The following is a 22,411-nucleotide window of genomic DNA, read 5'->3' as shown; positions in this document are numbered from 1 at the left end:
ACAACGAAAGAGAGAGAGAAAGAGAAAGGGAGAGAGAGAGGGGGAGAAAGGAGGAAGAGAGAAGTAAGGAGAGAGAAAAAGGAAAGATTGTGAAAGTAAATATATTTCCATGAGACAGAGATAAACATACTCTAGACCAGGAATGGGCAACTACTAGCATGCTAGCAGATACCCATAGACTTCCGGTCATTGTGTTAACGCTAGTTAGCATAGGCTCGTAAAACTACTTTTAACTTCCTTCATTCTGGACACAGAGACATACAAATTGTATCCACTAGTTAATCTGACTGGGGAAGTAGATAAAGGGCCTCATTGCCAAAATCCTGAAGTATCCCTTTAAGATAGATATTGGGTCATAAAAGTGCCCAGGAAGTATAAACGACAAGACTGAGACAGATAAGTATTAGAGAGCACATCCTAAAGGAGTATAGATGGGAGCCAGCTGTTCCAATCACTGGGAGTTCTATTTGTCTCCATGTCCAGAAACATTCCTCATTTTAATTTTTTAACTAGGCAAGTCAGTTAAGAACAAACTCTTATTTACAATGACGGCCTACCCCGGACGACACTGGACCAATTGTGCGCCGCCCTATGGGACTCCTAATCACAGCCGGATTGTGATACAGCCTGGAATCAAACCAGGGTCTGTAGTGACACCTCTAGCACTGAGATGCAGTGCCTTAGACCACTACACCACTCGGGAGCCCTCCTGAATGACATCACTGTCTAACTCTTCTTCATTTCATTCTACTGCTGTGAAAAAGCATTCATAACACTCACACTCACCTGATGTTCTTCCTCACTGCCGTCTCCTGTCCACACAGAGCGGCGGTTCACACACGGCAACACCACCGTGCTGCCTACCAACACCACTAACACAGCCTTCTGACCATCCCAGAACCGCTGCTCATACAGGTGACAGTAGTGATGGTGCAGGTTACAGGAGTACAGGCCTCAGTCACTCATCGCAATGTCTAGAGAGAGAGAGAGAGAGATTGATGGGCTCAAGTCACATGAAGAGAAACAGAGAGTGGGACAGAGAGAGAGGCAAACTGACAGAGAGACAGAGAAAGAGACAGCGAGACAGCAGACAGACACAGACAGACAGCTCTCACATCTGATGACGAGGGAGAAGTTTCCGTCGTTGAAAGCTGATTGGCGGAGGCTGACCCTCCCCTGGTTGTATCCGTTATAGATGCGCTGGTCTCCAGCAGAGAACATGTCTGTCACCCTCTCCATGGCGTAGTCTGGCCCTGGGTGGTACAGGTCCCAATGGACCACCCTCTGTCTGTCCTTCAGGCTGTCCCTGGTCCACACCATGGGACCACTCACACACTGCAGTACCACCCTGGAGCCAGTGGGGGCGCTCATGTTGTTGCCTGCCACCACTACACTGCTGCTCTCGGACTGGGCCAACACTGACAGAGAGAGAGCAGCGTGACACAAACACACTCATATCTGACATACACACACTTACACTGTACTTTCACACAATCAACAAACATAACGGCGGCAGGTAGGTAGCCTAGCAGTGAGAGCGTTGGGCCAGTTAACCAAAAGGTTGATGGTTCGAATCCCCGAGCCAACTAGGTGAAAAATCTGTCTGTGCCCTTGAGCAAGGCACTTGCTCCTATAAATGATGTAAATGTAATACACAGTAACTCAGACCTAACCATTACTGCCAAAGAGAACACCACACACACTAAAGATATATGCAAGCACACACACACATCCAGTAGTCTGGTAAACAGTGAGAGGCTACTCACCAGCAGTGGAAAGGAAGGCTGCAGGGACTGTAACAGAAACATGAGAGTCATCATAATTGCAAACACAGACCCAGTTAAACACAACAGGAGACTCTACTTAAACTCACACATCACAGGAGATTTGGAAACACACACACAGAAGCCACACTAATGTTACAGCAGTAGCATTCCAGCTAAAGAGGCACCATCTCACAGTGTCATAGCCAGTCCAAAACAAGAGGTCACTCAACATGAGCTGTCACTGGACAACCTTAGCCATTACATTTACATTTACATTTACGTCATTTAGCAGACGCTCTTATCCAGAGCGACTTACAAATTGGTGCATTCACCCTATAGCCAGTGGGATAACCACTTTACAATTTTTTTTTATTAATTTTTTTTTTTTTGGGGGGGGGGGGGGGTAGAAGGATTACTTTATCCTATCCCAGGTATTCCTTAAAGAGGTGGGGTTTCAAATGTCTCCGGAAGGTGGTGAGTGACTCCGCTGTCCTGGCGTCGTGAGGGAGCTTGTTCCACCATTGGGGTGCCAGAGCAGCGTACAGTTTTGACTGGGCTGAGCGGGAACTATGCTTCCGCAGAGGAAGGGGAGCCAGCAGGCCAGAGGTGGATGAACGCAATGCCCTCGTTTGGGTGTAGGGACTGATCAGAGGCTGAAGGTACAGAGGTGCCGATCCCTCACAGCTCCATAGGCAAGCACCATGGTTAGACACATTGTGGAGGGAAAAACCCCTAGATCAAGTGTTCATAGGAGCCCCTTTGGGACAGGATGAAGTGTCCAGTTGAGCAACACATTCTGGTGAATATTGATGATGAGCGAGAGGTCAGTTTTACATTTCCATTGCTAATGGGGACATTTGGGAACTATTACACTGATCCTAGATCTGTGCCTATAATGACAAAGCTGTTGAGAGAGGATGAGGCTGCTGCTTATGACATCACTTCCTGGTTTCTGTCCAAGCGCTGTTTCTGTCCATCTGACCTTTGCCTCTGATTGCTCATCCTATCCAGAGCTCCACAAACACACACCTTGGCCAACCAATCACAGTGTATCAGAGGAGAAGAAGTCTGGGTAAGAATGCTGGAAAAACAGATCCTATAAAACACACACTCATTTACTCTTTGTTACTCCAGACCACAGAAACACCCAACGACAGACACATACACACATTGTACAGTAGGGCTGTAACCATACACCGAATCGTTCGGTATGGGGACCATGGTTCGGTCCACACTGAGATCCTGAATGAATACATCAAACAAATTATGTAAATAAAATAAAAATGATAGGCCTATAGGTTATGCATATGCTGCATTGTATGCCAATTCCTTGTGAGTTAATCTGAGTTGAAAAAACATTGTAGGCTATTCCATTAAAATAACTAGAGCCTATGCGCATGTTGGGGCGCATGGTGCAGTCGATAAACCAGAATTGGAGGATCCTCCATCATCGCTTAAATCTCCAGTTTGGGAACATTTTAGCTTCACTGTCGATTACAATGGTGATGGACAGAGAGTTGTGGATAAAACTTTAATAGTATGTTCTCCAATGCAAGAATAGCTTATGCAGAATGGAGCATGTAGCTTGTTGTTTGTATTTGTATGTTTTATGGATCTCTATTAGCTGCTGCCAAGGGATCCAGACATATTAAAGGCACATTACAAAATAAACTAAAATTAAATAAAACAGTACATCACATAACATCTCCACAACACTACATATCCACAGCACTACATTTCCAATACCATAGCCTGACATGCATGTCATTGATGCTAGCTCTCTGTGTACATTTAAAGGCCAGCCGAGCTGCTCTGTTCTGGGCCAACTGTAATTTGCCTATTTCCCTCTTTGTAGCACTTGACCATATGACTGGACAGTAGTCAAAGTTTGACAAAACTAGGGCCTGTAGGACTTGTTTTGTTGATAGCCTTGTCAAGAAATCAGAGCAGCGCTATATTACGGACAGACATCTCCCCATCTTAGCTACCATTGCATCAATATGTTTTGACCATCAAAGTTACAATCCAGGGTTACACCAAGCAGTTTAGTCTCCTCAAATTGCTCAATTTCCACATTGTTTGTCACAAGATTTAGTCGAGGTTTAGGGTTTATTGAATGGTTTATCCCAAATACAATGCTTTCAGTCTTTGAAATATTTAGTACTAGCTTATTACTTGCCACCCATTCTAAAACTGACTGCAGCTCTTTGTTAAGTGTTGCAGTGATTTCACTTGCTGTGGTAGCTGACATGTATAATGTTGAGTCATTGGCATACATAGATACACAGGCTTTACTCAGTGCTAGTGGCAGGTCAATAGTAAAGAGTGAAAAAAGTAAGGGACCTAGACAACTGCCCAGGGGAATGCCTGACTCTACCTGGATTATGTTGGAGAGGCTTCCATTAAAGAACACCCTCTGTGTTCTGTTAGACAGGTAACTCTCGGTCCACCATATAGCAGGGGATTTAAAGCCATAACAAATAAGTTTATGATCGATAATGTAAAAAGCTGCACTGAAGTCTAACAAAACAGCTTCCACAAGCTTCTTATGATCAAGTTCTTTCAGCCAATCAAAAGTAATTTGTGTAAGTGCTGTACATGTTGAGTGCCCTTCCCTTTAAGTATGCTGAAAGTAAATTGTTAATTTGTTTACTGTGAAATAGCACTGTATCTTTTTTTCAAAAAGTTTACTAAGGGTTGGTAGCAGGCTGATTGTTAGGCTGTTTGAACCAGTAAAGGGTGCTTTGTTATTCTTGGGTAGCAGAATGCCTTTCGCTTCCCTCCAGGCCTGAAGGCACATATTGAAGAGATGGCAAATAAGAGTGGCAATATAGTCTGCTATCATCCTCAGTAATTTGTTGTTTCGGCCAATCACAAGTCATTAAAAAAAACGCGACTACAGTCATAGATCTGCAGTGTGTGGCAAAGTTAGGAGATTATCTAATCAACAGAAAATGGAATTACAATTCTGGAATTAAAAGTTAAATAAGAAGTATATGCTACAACGACCAAGAACCAACAGGTAGGCTGCTATTTAATCATCTGAATGGAGGTGTTATTTGTAACTGTAGGACAGGCGCATGCAGACACAATTAGCCTAGCTAGCTGGCTAGCTAACTTAGCTAGTTCTCTTAGCTAACTAGATTCTCTCGGTTTGATGCGGCCAAGACCGGTACTATGTAATCATATTGGATGATAAATAACCTAGCTATGACAAGCTAGAAGTTGGGGTATGCGATTCAATAGTGTGCAACTGCAGCCAGCAATTCTGGCCTTCAACGTCCGCTCATCCGTCCGCTGTTCTCGGCCCGTGAAAACAGCAAGCGTCTAATGAGCTGTATAAAACGTTTCATTACATTCATCGCGAGGGATCCAAACAACGGTAGTTACCGAAACCGAATGGGCCCAAACTAACCCACCTCAGTTTGTATTCTGAACAAACTCCTGGCTCCTCCCGTTGGCAGCCCGGCCCACCCCCGGTGCTGAAACCCTACTCCACCGGGCCTCCTTGCCTCTCCTATCAACCCTCGTTATTCATCTCACCCCCTCTACTTAACTGTAACACCATATCTATTAGTTAGTTCACTGAACTCAAACTAGTAGCCTGAAAGTCTGGGGTAGGCCTACTGGCTGTCTGTTTGGTTCTCATGCACTTGTGCTATGATTTTTTATTTATTTTTATGTATTATATTATACTTACTAAACTACTATTATATTATTTTTTTTAAATAACAACTTGTTGTGTTATATGTCACATAATGTTCCTCCCTGTAGCCACAGTAGTATGGAACAATGGAAGCATGGAAACATAAAAGAGACCCGAGGCACAGCAGGGAACCGTCAGCTTTAGTTCTAAAGTCAGATCATAAACACACACACAGTAGTTAAACGATAGGGACTAAACTCAGCAGTGCTGTCCCTATGAGCTGCTGAGCTGAGTGGCCCACTGACTGACCCATAGACTGTGCAGTACTGTTTTGCCCCTAGACCTTGAAACAGTATTGCATGTATGAGACTGCCCTGTTGAATTATTATGAGGGCCACATGTACCCAGAAACTGTGCTATGTACATGCTGCTTTTCTATATCCATTCTGATCATTGCAGTACTACATACTGTATACACTCTGTATGGCTATGGCTATGTAGGAGTGTACCATCTGATACTCAGTACTCTACATGGTATGCCCTAATACATTCACCTGTTGCTCTGTCTCTGACTCTGTAAACTATGAGACTTGCTGCCATGCTGTACCTCTATGACTACTAAAGCTGTGTTTGTGTAACAGACTAGGTATGTTGGTTTACAGGTCTGAGACAAGTTGTTTACCTGTCTTTTTAAAGGCATAATTCAGTAAACTACCTCTGCTACATTTGTATGCACTCCTGTACAGATCACGCAATATCTGTAAGGAAACATTTGTGAACGGATCATTCTATATTGGTATGCAATGTTTTTTTATGAAGAACACAGGTCTACTTGAACCTCAAAAGGAAACTTTCCTTGACATTGAGTGATGCATCCATACAGGATCTTATTCTGCTTCTGCCATTGGCTCAATGGTTGAGAATTGAAACTGAAAGGACTTTACTGCTGCACAGTGCATTGATTAAAATGTGTATGTATTATTTACATTTTTAAAGATTTGTATCACTTTATTTGCAGGTCAAGGTTAATTATGTAAACCAATGTATTAAAGGGATACTACAAACTTTAGGACACAGTAAATGGTAGCTGAATCTGGGATAAGTAAACCATGTGATAGGATTTGAAAATATCCCATTATAAAATCCCAATATAACCCACGATTTTTAACCCTAATCCTAATATGGTGAAAACATGTGGACTTTATAAAAAAGAACATGGGCAAACATGTAGTTGTAATGGACCCTTATGTCCATCAGGGGGAGACTGTGATCCTCCTGTCTCAGCCTCAGTGTTCACCATAGTCTTCTGTGTTTTATTCATTCAACCTGTTCAATAGGATTACACCTCTCCCTGGCAACAGGTGATACAGTGAGAAAAACGGCCAATTAGATTTTCCTATTGGCTAATATGTATCAACTGAACTGAAACAGAAGAGTGATGGGACTTTCCAAACCATGGCCTTTGAATAGGGGAAGTGTAAACAACCACCTCCCTAGTCTGAACCCAGGATGAGGGTTGGAATGAGGAAGAAGTGACTGCAGAGTAGAGAAGATAAACACTAGAGGTGTTAGACAAGGGGGTGCACAGCTCCATTCCTCGAGGGATGCATACTAGATCTAACACATACTGCTCTCAGGGAAAAATGTAAAACCAGCAGGACTGTGGAAGTCAGAAGCCTGAGTACTGCAACCCTGCTGTTCAGTGTAGGCTATTACATACAAGGTTTTGACCAATTAAATACTTACTGGAGTTCATCAACAATACATTTCTCTTCCAGGTTAATTTGTATTTGTATTTGTGTTTATTATGGATCCCCATTCTTCCTGGGGTCCAGCAAAATTAAGGCAGTTCATACAGTTTTAAAAACATTACAATACATTCACAACACACTGTGTGTCCTCAGGCACCTACTCCACCACTACCACATATCTACAGTACAAAAATCTGTGTGTACGTGTGTGTATAGTGCGTATGTTATTGTGTGTGTGTATGCATGTGTCTGCGCCTATGTTTGTGTTGCTTCACAGTCCCTGCTGTTCCATAAGGTGTTTTTTAATCTGTTTTTGAAATCTAATTTTACTACTTGCATCAGTTACTTGATGTGGAATAGAGTTCCATGTAGTCATGGCTCTATGTAGTACTGTGCGCCTCCCATAGTCTGTTCTGGACTTGGGGACTGTGAAGAGACCTCTGGTGGCATGTCTTGTGGGGTATGCATGGGTGACCGAGCTGTGCGCCAGTAGCTCAAACAGACAGCTCGGTGCACCCAACATGTCAACACCTCTCATAAACACAAGTAGTGATGAAGTCAATCTCTCCTCCACTTTGAGCCAGGAGAGATTAATATTAGCTCTCTGTGTACATCCAAGGGCCAGCCGTGCTGCCCTGTTCTGAGGCAATTTCAATTTTCCTAAGTCCTTTTTTGTGGCACCTGACCACACGACTGAACAGTAGTCCAGGTGTGACAAAACTAGGGCCTGTAGGACCTGCCTTGTTGATAGTGCTGTTAAGAAGGCAGAGCAGCGTTAATAGGTGCTAGAGAGAGCAACCTTGTAGAGGAGAGAGGTGGCCCACTGGCTGACCCACAGACAGAGGAGAGAGGTGGCCCACTGGCTGACCCACAGACAGTGCAGTACTGTACTGTCCTGAGGTGGAAAAAGTACTTAACTGTCATACTTGAGTAAAAGTAAAGATACCTTAATAGAAAATGACTCAAGTATATGTTAGTCAGCCAGTAAAGTACTTCTTGAGTAAAAGTCTAAAAGTATCTGGCTTCAAATGTACTGTACAGTGTGGGAAAAGTACTCAATTATCATACTTGAGTGAAAGTAAAAAGTAAAAGTAAATGCTATACATCAATTTCCTTATATTAAGATTTTCTTGTTTTTTAAATTTACAGACAGACACACTCAAACACTCTGACATAATTTACAAATGCAGTATTTGTGTTTAGTGAGTCTGCCAGATCAGAGGCAGTAGGGATGACAATGCATTATATTGTTAGCACTTTAAAGTAGTTTTACTTAAGTACTTTACAACACTGGTACTGTCCCCATGTAGGCCTTGACACAGTTTTGCATGTATGAGACTTTGCCCTGGTGAATAATGAGGGCAACAGGTATCCAGAAACTGTGCTATATGTACATCATCACATTTTCAATGACATTTATTTAAAAGCCCTTTTTACATCAGCAGATGAATGAAACAATGAAACCCAGCCTAAAACCCCAAAGAGCAAGCAATGCAGATGTAGATGCCCATGCTTCTTTTCTATATCTACCTATTCTGTGCATTTCAATACTACATACTGTATACACTCTGTATGGCTATGGCTATGTAGGAGTGTACCATCTGATACTCAGTACTCTACATGGTATGCCCTAATACATTCACCTGTTGCTCTGTCTCATCCTGGAAACTATGAGACTTGCTGCCATGCTGTACCTCTATGACTACTAAAGCTGTGTTTGTGTAACAGACTAGGTATGCTGGTTTACAGGTCTCAGACAAGTTGTTTACCTGTCTTTTTAAAGGCATAATTCAGTAAACTACCTCTGCTACATTTGTATGCACTCCTGTACAGATCAGGCAATATCTGTACAGAGAAATTAGTGAACTGATAATTCTACATTGGTATGCAATGTTTGTTTATGAAGAACACATGCAGGTCTACTTGAACCTCAAAAGGAAACTTTCCTTGACAGCTAGTGATGCATCCATACAGGATCTTCTTCTACTTGTGCCATTGGCTCAACAGTGGAGAAATTAAACTGAAAGGACTTCACTGCAGCACAGTGTATTAATTGTAAATTTTTTAGTCATACATTGATATGTATTATTTACATTTTTAAACATGGGTATAATTTTATTTGTAGGTCAAGGTTCATTAAGTAAATCAGTTTATTTACTATTAGTAAACAGTAAAATGTGGTGAGATCTGGGATGAGCATACTTGTAGAAAGAATAGTTCCAAAAGGGTTCTTTGGCTGTCCCCATAGGAGAACCCTTTTTGGTTCCAGGTAGAACCCTTTTTCATGAGCTGAAATAAAAGATCCCAGAAATGTTCTATACTCACAAAAGTCTTATTTCTCTAAGATTTTGTGCACAAATTAGTTTACATCCCTGTTAGTGAGCAATTCTCCAATGCCAAGATAATCCATCCACCTGACAGGTGTAGCATATCAAGAAGCTGATTAAACAGCATGATCATTACACAAGTGCACCTTGTGCTAGGGACAATAAAATGCCACTCTAAAATGTGCAGATTTGTCACACAACACAATGCCACAGATCTCTCAAGTTTTGAGGGTGTCACACCCTGATCTGTTTCACCTGTCTTTGTGATTGTCTCCACCCCTCTCCAGGTGTCGCCCATCTTCCCCATTATCCCCAGTGCATTTATACGTGTGTTCTCTGTTTGTCTGTTCCCAATTTGTTTTGTTTCATCAAGCCTACCAGCGTTTTTCCCCTTGCTCCTGTCTTTCCCAAGTTCCTGTTTTCTAGTTTTCCCGGTTTTGACCATTCTGCCTGCCCTGACCCTGAGCCTGCCTGCCGTTCTGTACCTTTTGGACTGTGATCTGGATTACTGACCTCTGCCTGCCCTGACCCTGAGACTGCCTGCCATTCTGTACCTTTTGGACTCTGATCTGGATTACTGACCTCTGCCTGCCCTTGACCTGTCGTTTGCCTGCCCCCTGTTTTTGTAATAAACTTTTGTTACCTAGACACTGTCTGCATCTGGGTCTTCTCCTGAAACGTGATAGTACGAACTGGCCATGACTGACCCAGCAGACTCGGACCAGCTCCGCAACGCCATCTCCTCCCAAGGAGCCACCATTGGAAGGCACGAGGAGTTGCTTTGAGGTCTCATGGAAGGGTTCCAGACCTTGGCTGAACGCCATGACCGAGAGTTTAACACATTGCTGGAGCAATTCCGCGGGTTGTCTGTTAGGCAGCCTACCACAACGGTAACGTCCCAGCCCCTCAGTAACCTGGTTATTAGCAGCGCGGCCTCCCCGGCCACCCCGGTTTCCCGAGAAACCCGCATCCCTCCTCCAGGAACGCTTCGCTGGAGAGTCGGGAACCTGTCAGGCATTTCTCGCTCAGTGTTCGCTCATCATCGAGCTGCAGCCCTCCTCCTTCCCCTCGGACCGCTCTAAGATAGCGTACTTCATCACGCTGATGTCCGGGAGGGCTCTCGCCTGGGCTACGACAGTGTGCGAACAACAGTCGGCCGTATGCTTCAGTCTGGAGGAGCTCATGCAGGAGGTAAAGAAGGTTTCGGATGCTCCATTGTCCGGGAGAGAGGCTGCCTGGAAGTTACTCCAGCTTTGGCAAGAATTCCGCAGTGTGGCAGACTATGCAGTGGATTTCCGCACGTTGGCATCTGAGTGTGCCTGGAACCCGGAAGCGCTGTTCGTCACGTTCCTGCCCGGAGTATCGGAGGAAGTAAAGGACGAGCTTGCAGCCCGGGAACTACAGACGGATCTCGACTCGCTCATCGCCTTTACCATTCGGATCGATGGGCGACTACGGGAATGAAGGAAGGAGAGGAAGTCCGATTCCATTCCGTTGCCGATGGAACCCGAGGTACCCGAGTTCCACAGAGAGTCTCCAAAGTCTGCCGATTCACCTCTTCCCAAGCCGATGCAACTAGGCAGAGCCGATGCAACTAGCCGAACGGCAATACAGGCTTCACACAAAGAGTTGCGTATATAGCGGCACTACTGGTCATTTTGTGTCCACCTGTCCACTAAAAGACCAGGCTCACCGGTAGGAACGAGTACTCTGGTGGGCCATACGGATAACTTTTCCTCTCCCCTTACTCACACCCCTTTTCATGCCATCTTGCTGTGGGGGAACCAGTCGAAGTCTCACCAGGTACTCATCGACTCTGGGGCCGATGACAGCTTTATGGACGCTACCCTGGCGTCCGAGCTGGGCATCCCCACTCAGCCCCTCTCCATTCCCATGCACGTTAGAGCGCTGGACGGGCGCTCTATAGGCCGGGTCACCCACAATACCACCCCCATCAACCTACGAGTATCGGGGAACCACAGCAAGACGATCCAATTCCTGCTAATTAAGTCTCCTCAGGTTCCCGTGGTATTGGGTTTCTCTTGGCTCCAGTGACACAACCCCTTTATTAACTGGTCTACTGGTGCCATCATGGGCTGGAGCCCGTTCTGCCACGCTCATTGCCTGAAGTCAGCGCAGCCTGCCCCAGGACATCTTCCTGGGTGCTCGGAAGTTGCCTCAGACCTCTTTGCCACTCCCGCGGAGTACCAGGACCTCCGGGAGGTGTTCAGTAAGGCCCGGGCCACTGCGCTTCCGCCGCACCGACCCTACGGCTGTGGAATCGACCTTCTCCTAGGCACCACTCCGCCCCGGGGACGACTGTACTCACTGTCGGGTCCGTCGACCAAGGCTATGGAGACCTACATTGAGGACTCCCTAGCTGCCGGGTTCATCCGTCCTTCTGCCTCCCATGCCGGTGCTGGGTTCTTCTTTGTTGAGAAGAAGGACAAAACCCTGCGCCCGTGCATCGACTACCGGGGCCTCAACGACATCACGGTGAAGAACTGCTACCCGCTATCACTCATCTCCTCGGCCTTCGAGCCGCTCCAGGAGGCCAACGTGTTCTCCAGCCTGGACCTACGGAATGCCTACCACCTGGTGCGGATACGGGAGGGGGACAAGTGGAAGACTGCCTTCAACACAGCCAGCGGTCACTACGAGTATCTGGTCATGCCATTTGGCCTTACCAATGCTCCAGCTGTGTTCCAGGCCCTGGTGAATGATTTTCTCCGTGACATGTTGAACCGGTTCGTCTTTGTCTACCTCGAAGACATCCTCGTCTTCTCCCGCTCTGCCCAAGAACACGTGCTCCACATCCGACAGGTCCTCCAACACCTCCGGGAGAACCAGATTTTTGTGAAAGCGGAGAAATGTGAATTCCATCGCTCCACCATCCCCTTCCTGGACTACATCATCACTGCAGGGAGTGTACAGATGGATCCTGGGAAGGTGAGAGCGGTGGTGGATTGGCCCCAGCCTACGTCCAGAGGGCAGCTGCAACGTTTCCTGGGATTCTGCAACTTTTATCGACGCTTTAACTGGGGTTACAGCACCCTGGCTTCCCCCTTGTCTGCACTCACCTCTCCCAAGGTTCCGTTCACATGGTCCCTAGCTGCTGACCGGGCGTTCCGGGACCTCAAACATTGTTTCACCACTGCTCCCATCTTGGTTCATTCTGACCCGTCCCACCAGTTCGTGGTGGAGGCCGATGCTTCGGATGTCGGAGTGGGGGCGGTCCTGTCCCAGCGTTCGGCCCTGGACCTCAAGTTACATCCCTGCCCCTTCTTCTCCCATCGCCTCAACACCACAGAGAGGAATTACGATGTGGGGAATCGTGAGCTTCTCGCGGGATGTAACCAAGCGGTTTGCTGATGTCAACGTTGTGAACAGAGTGCCCCATGGTAGCGGTGGGGTTATGGTATGGGCAGGCAGGCATAAACTATGGTATCTGTGACCAACAGATGCATATCTGTATTCCCAGTCATTTGAAATCCATAGATTAGGGCCTAATTTATTTATTTAAATTGTCTGATTTCCTTATATGAACTGTAACTCAGTAAAATCTTTGGAATTGTTGCGTGTTGCATTTATATTTTTGTTCAGTATAGATAGGCCTTTTTTTATATAAGAGTCTACAGCATGTAGGAGGATTTGAAAAATAATTAGCAAAAGCAAGTCATTTTCTGGCACAGTTCCACACTTTATGAAATCTCAAAATAACCACAGTTAATCCTACGGAGAAAACATGTGGACCTTATAAAATAGCATGCAGAGAAACATGGACAAACATGTAGTTGTAGTGGACCCTTATGTCCATCACGGGGAGACTACCTCAGCCTCAGTGTTTCCCTGCATTCTCCCTGTTCAAAAGGATTACATATCTCCCTTGCAATAGCAATGTGACCTCTCCTTGGCAACAGGTGATACAGTGAGGAAAAACTGCCAATTTGATTTTCCTATTGGCTAATATGTAACAACGGAACTGAAACAGAGGAGTGATGGGACTTTCCAAACCAGGGTCTTTGAATCAACCCAATATTGCAAATTATCATGAAATAGACACAAATTACAGTGTATTAATTAGTAAACAGAAAACGGTAGCTGGATCTGGGATGAATTCAGCATGTAATAGGATTTGATAATGTCCCCAAATAAAATGATTTATTCAATAAACCATATTTCTTTGCCCTATTTTGTGAACTTCTAACGTTTCCTCAATGCAGGGTTTGAATTGCACATTACTTATTGGGTATGTATGTATGTATGTATGTATTTATGTATGTATGTATGTAGGGTACCCTGAATAGTGGGATGGAGCAATGTAGGTATTTTCTATATAGTTTAAGATTTGTTATGTCAGTTGATTTCCCAAACTGCCTCAGGTATATTTCTGCAGAACAGGGTCATCTCAGGTCATCTGGAGGTACTTTCACTTTGCTGTCTCTACCTCCTCAGCGCACACTGCTGGGTTTGTAATCAACAAAGGAATTGATGCATGGTACTGATTTGATTCATATTGCAGTTTCACTTAAACTCCTCTGCTTGTTTGTCTCTAATAAGTTTGACACAGGTTTCATTATCAATGTAAAAGTGCATAATCTCTGTTAGCAAAATGATCATGTGAAACAAACTCGCTTTGGAGTTTTCCTGGCCATCATTGCCCTTGGCATGCTTTGGGGGTTTAGGTTTGATGACTATAAGAAGCTTTATGAAAATATGAATGATTCATGGTGTTGTATTAGTTTTTCCTGACTGCAGTATGAGGTTTTCTTTGGCTTTATATCATAAACTCCTCTGGCATGGCCAGTCTTTTGTCAGCATAATAATGGTATCACAGTGATACAGCCTCATAATGGTAGGCAGCATTTCCACAAGCATCACCAGCGTGTGTTTGGCTTCTCTCTGTCTTCCTCATGCTGAGTCACATGACACTGAGAGTCGCTAAACACACGCTCAGTAGCTCAGAGATTCATATTCTCTCTTCACACAGCACAAAAGCACACACACACACATACTAGAAAAACACAGAATCTTATCATTGTCTTGATATTTATTCAAAATAATGTGAGATTTGAGGTGAAATGTTACAGACAGTTGATGTTGTTGTGAATGTTATAAAATAAACAATATTGTAAAGGTTAGTGTTCATTTTAGCCTCGTGCCATTCTCATTCCTTGATTTGATAGTTCAGCTGAGGCACCAATGGGACTACACTCACGGCTCTCCCTAGTAACTGATGAAACGCTATCTTCCATTTTTCTATTGGTTCAGATTTAGAAAATGGAACTTCAGAAGGTTCAGGACTTTTCCATACTGGTTAGTCTGGGCAAGCTGGCTTTCTTTATATGGTTGAATGGGTAATGCACTCTCACTATCCACTCAGTAGTTCATGATGTCTTTTATCATGATGTCCAAGTGTAAGACCTTTATGTAGCTACTTCTAGTTCTACTACCAGTAATCAGAGAAGCTTTCAGTAGTCTTTCTACTAGTACTACAATCTTCTTCCTATCGTTCTCTTGTGCCACAAATGTTGAGCTGAGTGGCCCACTAGCTGACCCACAGACAGTACAATACTGTTCTGTGCCCTATAGGCCTTGACACAGTATTGCATTTATGACACTTCCCTTTGTGAATATCTTTTGAGGGCAACATGTATGTACAGTTGAAGTCTGAAGTTTACATACACCTTAGCCAAATACATTTAAACTCAGTTTTTCACAATTCCTGACATTTAATCCAAGGAAAAATTCCCTGTCATAGGTTAGTTAGGATCACCACTTTATTTTAAGAATGTGAAATGTCAGAATAATAGTAGAGAGAATTATTTATTTCAGCTTTTATTTCTTTCATCACATTCCCAGTGGGTCAGAAGTTTATATATACTCAATTAGTATTTGGTACCATTGCCTTTAAATTGTTTAACTTGGGTCAAACGTTTCGGGTAGCCTTCCACAAGCTTCCCACAATAAGTTGGGTGAATTTTGGCCCATTCCTCCTGACAGAGCTGGTGTAACTGAGTCAGGTTTGTAGGCCTCCTTGCTCACACACGCTTTTTCAGTTCTGCCCACAAATGTTCTATGGGATTGTGGTCAGGGCTTTGTGATGGCCACACCAATACCTTGACTTTGTTGTCCTTAAGCCATTTTGCCACAAATTTGGAAGTATGCTTGGGGTCATTGTCCATTTGGAAGACCCATTTGTGACCAAGCTTTAACTTCCTGACTGATATCTTGAGATGTTGCTACAATATATCCACATAATTATCCTTCCTCATGATGCCATCTATTTTGTGAAGTGCACCAGTACCTCCTGCAGCAAAGCACCCCCACAGCATGATGCTGCCACCCCCGTGATTCACGGTTGGGATGGTGTTCTTCAGCTTGCAAGCACCCCCTTTTTCCTCCAAACATAACGATGGTCATTATGGCCAAACAGTTCTATTTTTGTTTCATCAGACCAGAGGACATTTATCCAAAAAGTATGATCTTTGTCCCCATGTGCAGTTGCAAACTGTAGTCTGGCTTTTTTATGGCGATTTTGGAGCAGTGGCTTCTTCCTTGCTGAGCGGCCTTTCAGGTAATGTCGATATAGGACTCGTTTTACTGTGGATATAGATACCTTTGTACCTGTTTCCTCCAGCATCTTCACAAGGTCCTTTGCTGTTGTTCTGGGATTGATTTGCACTTTTCACACCAAAGTACGTTCATCTCTAGGAGACAGAACGCGTCTCCTTCCTGAGCGGTATGACGGCTCCGTGGTTCCATGGTGTTTATACTTGCGGACTATTGTTTGTACAGATGAACGTGGTACCTTCAGGCGTTTGGAAATTGCTCCCAAGGATGAACCAGACTTGTGGAGATCTACAATTTGTTTCCTGAGGTCTTGGCTGATTTCTTTTGATTTTCCCATGATGTCAAGCAAAGAGGCACTGAGTTTGAAGGTAGACCTTGAAATACATCCACAGGTACACCTCCAATTGACTCAAATGATGTCAATTAGCCTATCAGAAGCTTCTAAAGCCATGACATCATTTTCTGGAATATTCCAAGCTGTTTAAAGGCACAGTCAACTTACTGTATGTGAACTTCTGACCCACTGCAATTGTGATACAGTGAATAATAAGTGAAATAATCTGTCTGTAAACAGTTGTTGGAAAAATTACTTGTGTCATGATCAAAGTAGATGTCCTAACCGACTTGCCAAAACTATAGTTTGTTAACAAGAAATTTGTGGAGTGGTTGAAAAACGAGTTTTAATGACTCCAACCTAAGTGTATGTAAACTTCCGACTTCATCTGTACATGCTGCTTTTCTATATCCATTTGTTTCAATACTACATACTGTATACACTCTGTATGGCTATGGCTATCTCTTATTCTCTACTCTCTAGTATGCCTATGTTTGTGTTTTGATGCTGCCTTTTACATGCACTGAAACCCTCTGTTAAAAACACCAATAATCAGACTGAATAACCACTTTGGGTGTTTCAGAGTACTTCCATTCTGTTTTAAAACACTTTCAGTCTATCATAACACTTACATTGGGTTTACATTCAAACACCCTCCAAACACCAGATCTCATCTTAGGTGTACTGCCTTTCATGGTTTCATTACACAATGATGGTGTTTTCAGTCTTTATATTTTAACAGTGTATACTTTCACCTGTTATGCTGTCTCATCCTGGAAACTATGAGACTTGCTGCCATGCTGTACCTCTTTGACTTACTAAAGCTGTGTTTGTGTACCAGACTAGGTTTATTTGTTTACAGGTCTGAGACAAGTTCTTTACTATTCTTTTTAAAGGCATAATTCCATGAACCACCTCTGCTACATTTGTCTGCACCCCTCTACAGATCAGGCAATATCTGTAAGGAAAAATGTGTGAACCAATCATTCTACATTGGTATGCAATGTAGGTCTACTTGAACCTGTGATGCATCCATACAGGATCTTCTTCTGCTTCTGCCATTGGCTAAACAGTGGATAAATTAAACTGAAAGGACTTCACTGCAGTACAGTGCATTGATTGTACATTTTAATGTATTATTTACATTTTAAAACATGGTGATCACTTTATTTGCAGGTCAAGGTTCAGTTTATTAACCATTAGTAAACAGAAAACGGTAGCTGAATCTGGGATGAATTCAGCATGTAGTAGAATTAGAAAATATCCTCATATAAAATCCCAATGTAATCCCAGATTTGAACCCTATAGTGAAAACCTGTGGATTTTATAAGAAGGACATGGACAAACATATAGTTGTAATGGACCCTTGTGTCCATCATGAGGAGACTGTGGTCCTCCTACCTCAGCCTCAGTGTTCACTGTAGTCTGCTGTGTTTCATTCACTCAGACCAGAATTACACCTCTCCTAGGCAACAGATGATACTGCGAGAAAAAACGCAATTTAATTTTCCTATTGGCTGAACTGAAACAGAATCTTGATGGGACTTTCCAAACCATGGCCTTTGAATAGGAGAAGTGTAAACAACCAGGTCTCTAGTCTGAAGCCAGGATGAGGGTTGGAATGAGGAAGAAGTGACTGCTGAGCCAACACAATCTCACACTAAATTCGTGGAAATATGTACAAAAAGTATTTCAGCAGATTTTGTGCGTTTTGTTCGTTTTTGTGTGGCTAAATTCGTGTGAAAAGACACACATTTTTGTGCAAGTTAATTCGTAGGAAAAGACACACATTTCTGTGCTACTTCATTCATAGCAAAATACATTTTGGGGGGTAAAACTTCGGAACAATGGATGCATGATGGGCAATGGTGTTGTACACTGCCTTTTTTTTGTGTCCCACATTTATTCATATAAAAAACAAACGTGTTAACAACCCAATATTGTTAATCAACCAGGTTGTCACTGAAATAATTATAATATAATAGTAGCCTTACGTTGTTAAAAAAAAGAGAAAAGAATGCCATTAGCTTTTTCTACGCTTGGTTTCGCTTAATACTTTGGGATACTGGTGCACTTGTAGTCAGAAAGGCCCTTTTCTCGTGTAGGCAACAGTAGGCCTACATGATTTTCTTCATAACACATTTCATATTTTGTGCAGCCTACATTACCCCATTTTCTTCATAATGCATTTAATACAAGGCTCCACTTTTTCATGTGCATTACACCATTTATTTCATAATGCATCTTATACAAAGCTACAGTGGGGGAAAAAAGTATTTAGTCAGCCACCAATTGTGCAAGTTCTCCCACTTAAAAAGATGAGAGAGGCCTGTAATTTTCATCATAGGTACACGTCAACTATGACAGACAAAATGAGAAAAAAAAATCCAGAAAATCACATTGTAGGATTTTTAATGAATTTATTTGCAAATTATGGTGGAAAATAAGTATTTGGTCAATAACAAAAGTTTCTCAATACTTTGTTATATACCCTTTGTTGGCAATGACACAGGTCAAACGTTTTCTGTAAGTCTTCACAAGGTTTTCACACACTGTTGCTGGTATTTTGGCCCATTCCTCCATGCAGATCTCCTCTAGAGCAGTGATGTTTTGGGGCTGTCGCTGGGCAACACGGACTTTCAACTCCCTCCAAAGATATTCTATGGGGTTGAGATCTGGAGACTGGCTAGGCCACTCCAGGACCTTGAAATGCTTCTTACAAAGCCACTCCTTCGTTGCCCGGGCGGTGTGTTTGGGATCATTGTCATGCTGAAAGACCCAGCCACTTTTCATCTTCAATGCCCTTGCTGATGGAAGGAGGTTTTCACTCAAAATCTCACGATACATGGCCCCAGTCATTCTTTCCTTTACACGGATCAGTCGTCCTGGTCCCTTTGCGGAAAAACAGCCCCAAAGCATGAGGTTTTCACCCCCATGCTTCACAGTAGGTATGGTGTTCTTTGGATGCAACTCAGCATTCTTTGTCCTCCAAACACGACGAGTTGAGTTTTTACCAAAAAGTTCTATTTTGGTTTCATCTGACCATATGACATTCTCCCAATCCTCTTCTGGATCATCCAAATGCACTCTAGCAAACTTCAGACGGGCCTGGACATGTACTGGCTTAAGCAGGGGGACACGTCTGGCACTGCAGGATTTGAGTCCCTGGCGGCGTAGTGTGTTACTGATGGTAGGCTTTGTTACTTTGGTCCCAGCTCTCTGCAGGTCATTCACTAGGTCCCCCCGTGTGGTTCTGGGATTTTTGCTCACCGTTCTTGTGATCATTTTGACCCCACGGGGTGAGATCTTGCGTGGAGCCCCAGATCGAGGGAGATTATCAGTGGTCTTGTATGTCTTCCATTTCCTAATAATTGCTCCCACAGTTGATTTCTTCAAACCAAGCTGCTTACCTATTGCAGATTCAGTCTTCCCAGCCTGGTGCAGGTCTACAATTTTGTTTCTGGTGTCCTTTGACAGCTCTTTGGTCTTGGCCATAGTGGAGTTTGGAGTGTGACTGTTTGAGGTTGTGGACAGGTGTCTTTTATACTGATAACAAGTTCAAACAGGTGCCATTAATACAGGTAACGAGTTGAGGGCAGAGGGGCCTCTTAAAGAAGAAGTTACAGGTCTGTGAGAGCCAGAAATCTTGCTTGTTTGTAGGTGACCAAATACTTATTTTCCACCATAATTTGCAAATAAATTCATAAAAAATCCTACAATGTGATTTTCTGGATTTTTTCCCTCAATTTGTCTGTCATAGTTGACGTGTACCTATGATGAAAATTACAGGCCTCTCTCATCTTTTTAAGTGGGAGAACTTGCACAATTGGTGGCTGACTAAATACTTTTTTCCCCCACTGTACATATATATACATATCCTTAAAAAATATATATTTCCCTTTATTACTTTCCAACCCCTCCACCCCTTCCCTAATTGGAGTAAACTAGTGAACAACAACGCTTAGGGTTCTACTTCCAGCTTATACATACTATATCATTTTATGGACACAGTCAATTTTACAATAATTCTATTTTGTTTGTTTTTACTCTTGAACTTCCTCTACCCTCAACCTCTCCGATCATTTTCATGATGTCCAACCGGTTTGCTTCTATATGCCATATCTTTCTAACTGTGCTCTTTCACAAAAGCTCTCAACCTATAACCCATATACTTAATATGGACACAGTATGCTTTACATTAGTCATCCTGTTGTTATTAGTTGTTGTTATTAGTCCCATCCTTCAGCTCCATTCAACACCTCCCATCTATCTCTTAACACCATCCATATTGGATTTCTATTTGCCATATATTTTTCAACTGTACTGTGATGTTTCACAAAAGTTCTGAGCCCTTCTATTCTCATTGTTTCTACAGATTGTGAATTGAAAATATATTTTTTTTGCTAAAAGTATTATTATATTATTGATCGATTTACTATGACTTTTCAGATCACCCAGTAATGCTATCTGCAAGGTTAGCTCCAGGTAAATATTGCAATCCTTCAGCCATTCCTGGACCTGTGTCCAAAAACAAGCTACAAATGGACAGTACCACAACAAATGATCTAATGATTCTGTCTCTTCGCAGCAAAATCTGCAGAGCTGAGAAGATTGTATCCCCCATATAAATAACATTCTATTGGTAGCAAGAGTTTTGTATAATAATTTAAATTGAACAATTCTAAGTTTTGAATCCGGCGTTGTTTTGCTTATCAGTTCATAAACACTATGCCATGGAATCGGTACGTCAAAAATCTCTTCCCAACTATTTTGCAATCTATATGGGACGGCTGTCAATCCTTTGGTCCTTAAATGAAACTGGTATACTTTTTTATTTATCACAATTTTCTTTAACCAATTATGTTCTTTAATGCAGGGCCGACAGACAAGTTCCTTACTTTTTCCCCCTTCCACTTTCCTCTTCCATTTTTGTGGTAATGCTGCAATTATTTGGTTGTAATTTTGGGTAGAGCAGACATTACCATATTTTATTTTTAGCTGCAAGTGCGACATAACTCCACCAGTCTTACCTATGATATCATTTACGAAGATTATTCCTTTTTAAAACATTTTTTCAAAAAATAATGGTTTTTATCAATTAGTATATTTGAGTTTAACCACAATATTTGTTGCATTATTTGTTCTGTAGTTTCTGGAGGATTAAATTGAAATTGCAACCAACTTTCTATGGCTTGTTTTAGAAATAGTGATATTTGGGAGATGATTTCCTTTTCAAATAACTGAAAGTGAGAGGTTGTAATCTGAATAAAGGGGAAAAGGCCATTCTTGAACATGGGGTGAGACAATCTTACTAATTTGCTAGAGAACCAGTTCAGATTTAAGTATAACTTTTGTATGACTGAAGCTTTTAGTGATTGGTCTAATGCTTTAATATTTAATAATTTCTGTCCTCCGAATTCATATTCATTATATAAATAGGTCCGTTTAATTTTGTCTGGCTTGCAGTTCCAAATAAAATGGAATAGTTTTTTCTCATATAATTTAAAAAACTGTTCGCTAGGCGTAGGCAAGACCATAAGCAAATAGGTAAACTGGGATAGTACTAAAGAGTTAATCAGGGAGATTTTTCCACAAATAGACAGGTATTTACCTTTCCATGGTAGCAAGATCTTATCTATTTTTGCTAACTTTCTATTAAAATTGATTGGAGTGAGATCATTTATTTCATTTGGGATATGTATTCCGAGTATGTCCACGTCACCATCAGACCATTTTATTGGTAAAATACATGGTAATGTAAATATTGTATTTTTAAGTGATCCAATACTGTCACGAACGTTGAACGGAGTGGACCAAGGCGCAGCGTTGAAGGCAAACATACTTTATTATCCAACGTGATAATACGAACAAAACAATAAACGATGACGTGACGTCCTAGGTTAAACACAACCAACACGGAACAAACCAAAAGGAACAAGATCCCACAACTATTGTGGGTAAACTGGCTGCTTAAGTATGGCTCCCAATCAGAGACAACAAGCAACAGCTGATAC

The 22,411-nt window shown here is 42.6% G+C and overlaps 1 protein-coding gene and 1 pseudogene across 2 annotated transcripts in view; one reads left to right on the top strand and one right to left on the bottom strand.

Annotated features, from left to right (window-relative positions):
• Positions 1 to 10,314, bottom strand: part of LOC311138792 (matrix remodeling-associated protein 8-like) — a gene marked incomplete at both ends in the record, with an annotated part of 18,080 nt that extends 7,766 nt beyond the window's left edge. Inside the window, 4 exons of the mRNA XM_084173611.1 lie at positions 787 to 903; positions 1,093 to 1,418; positions 1,767 to 1,793; positions 10,299 to 10,314. Of these exons, the coding sequence (XP_084029737.1) occupies positions 787 to 903; positions 1,093 to 1,418; positions 1,767 to 1,793; positions 10,299 to 10,314 (486 nt within the window). The remainder of the gene's footprint in view (positions 1 to 786; positions 904 to 1,092; positions 1,419 to 1,766; positions 1,794 to 10,298) is intronic.
• Positions 10,315 to 12,226: 1,912 nt separating this feature from the next.
• LOC311138791 (gamma-interferon-inducible lysosomal thiol reductase-like) overlaps positions 12,227 to 22,411 on the top strand; it is a 35,956-nt pseudogene continuing 25,771 nt past the window's right edge. The window contains exons 1-2 of the transcript in view: positions 12,227 to 12,418; positions 13,411 to 13,418. The product of the transcript in view is annotated as a gamma-interferon-inducible lysosomal thiol reductase-like (transcript). The remainder of the gene's footprint in view (positions 12,419 to 13,410; positions 13,419 to 22,411) is intronic.

Source organism: Coregonus lavaretus (genome assembly GCF_964263955.1).
Source record: "Coregonus lavaretus genome assembly, chromosome: 12".
Taxonomy (NCBI): Eukaryota; Metazoa; Chordata; class Actinopteri; order Salmoniformes; family Salmonidae; genus Coregonus; species Coregonus lavaretus.
This window is presented reverse-complemented; position numbering and strand designations above follow the sequence as displayed.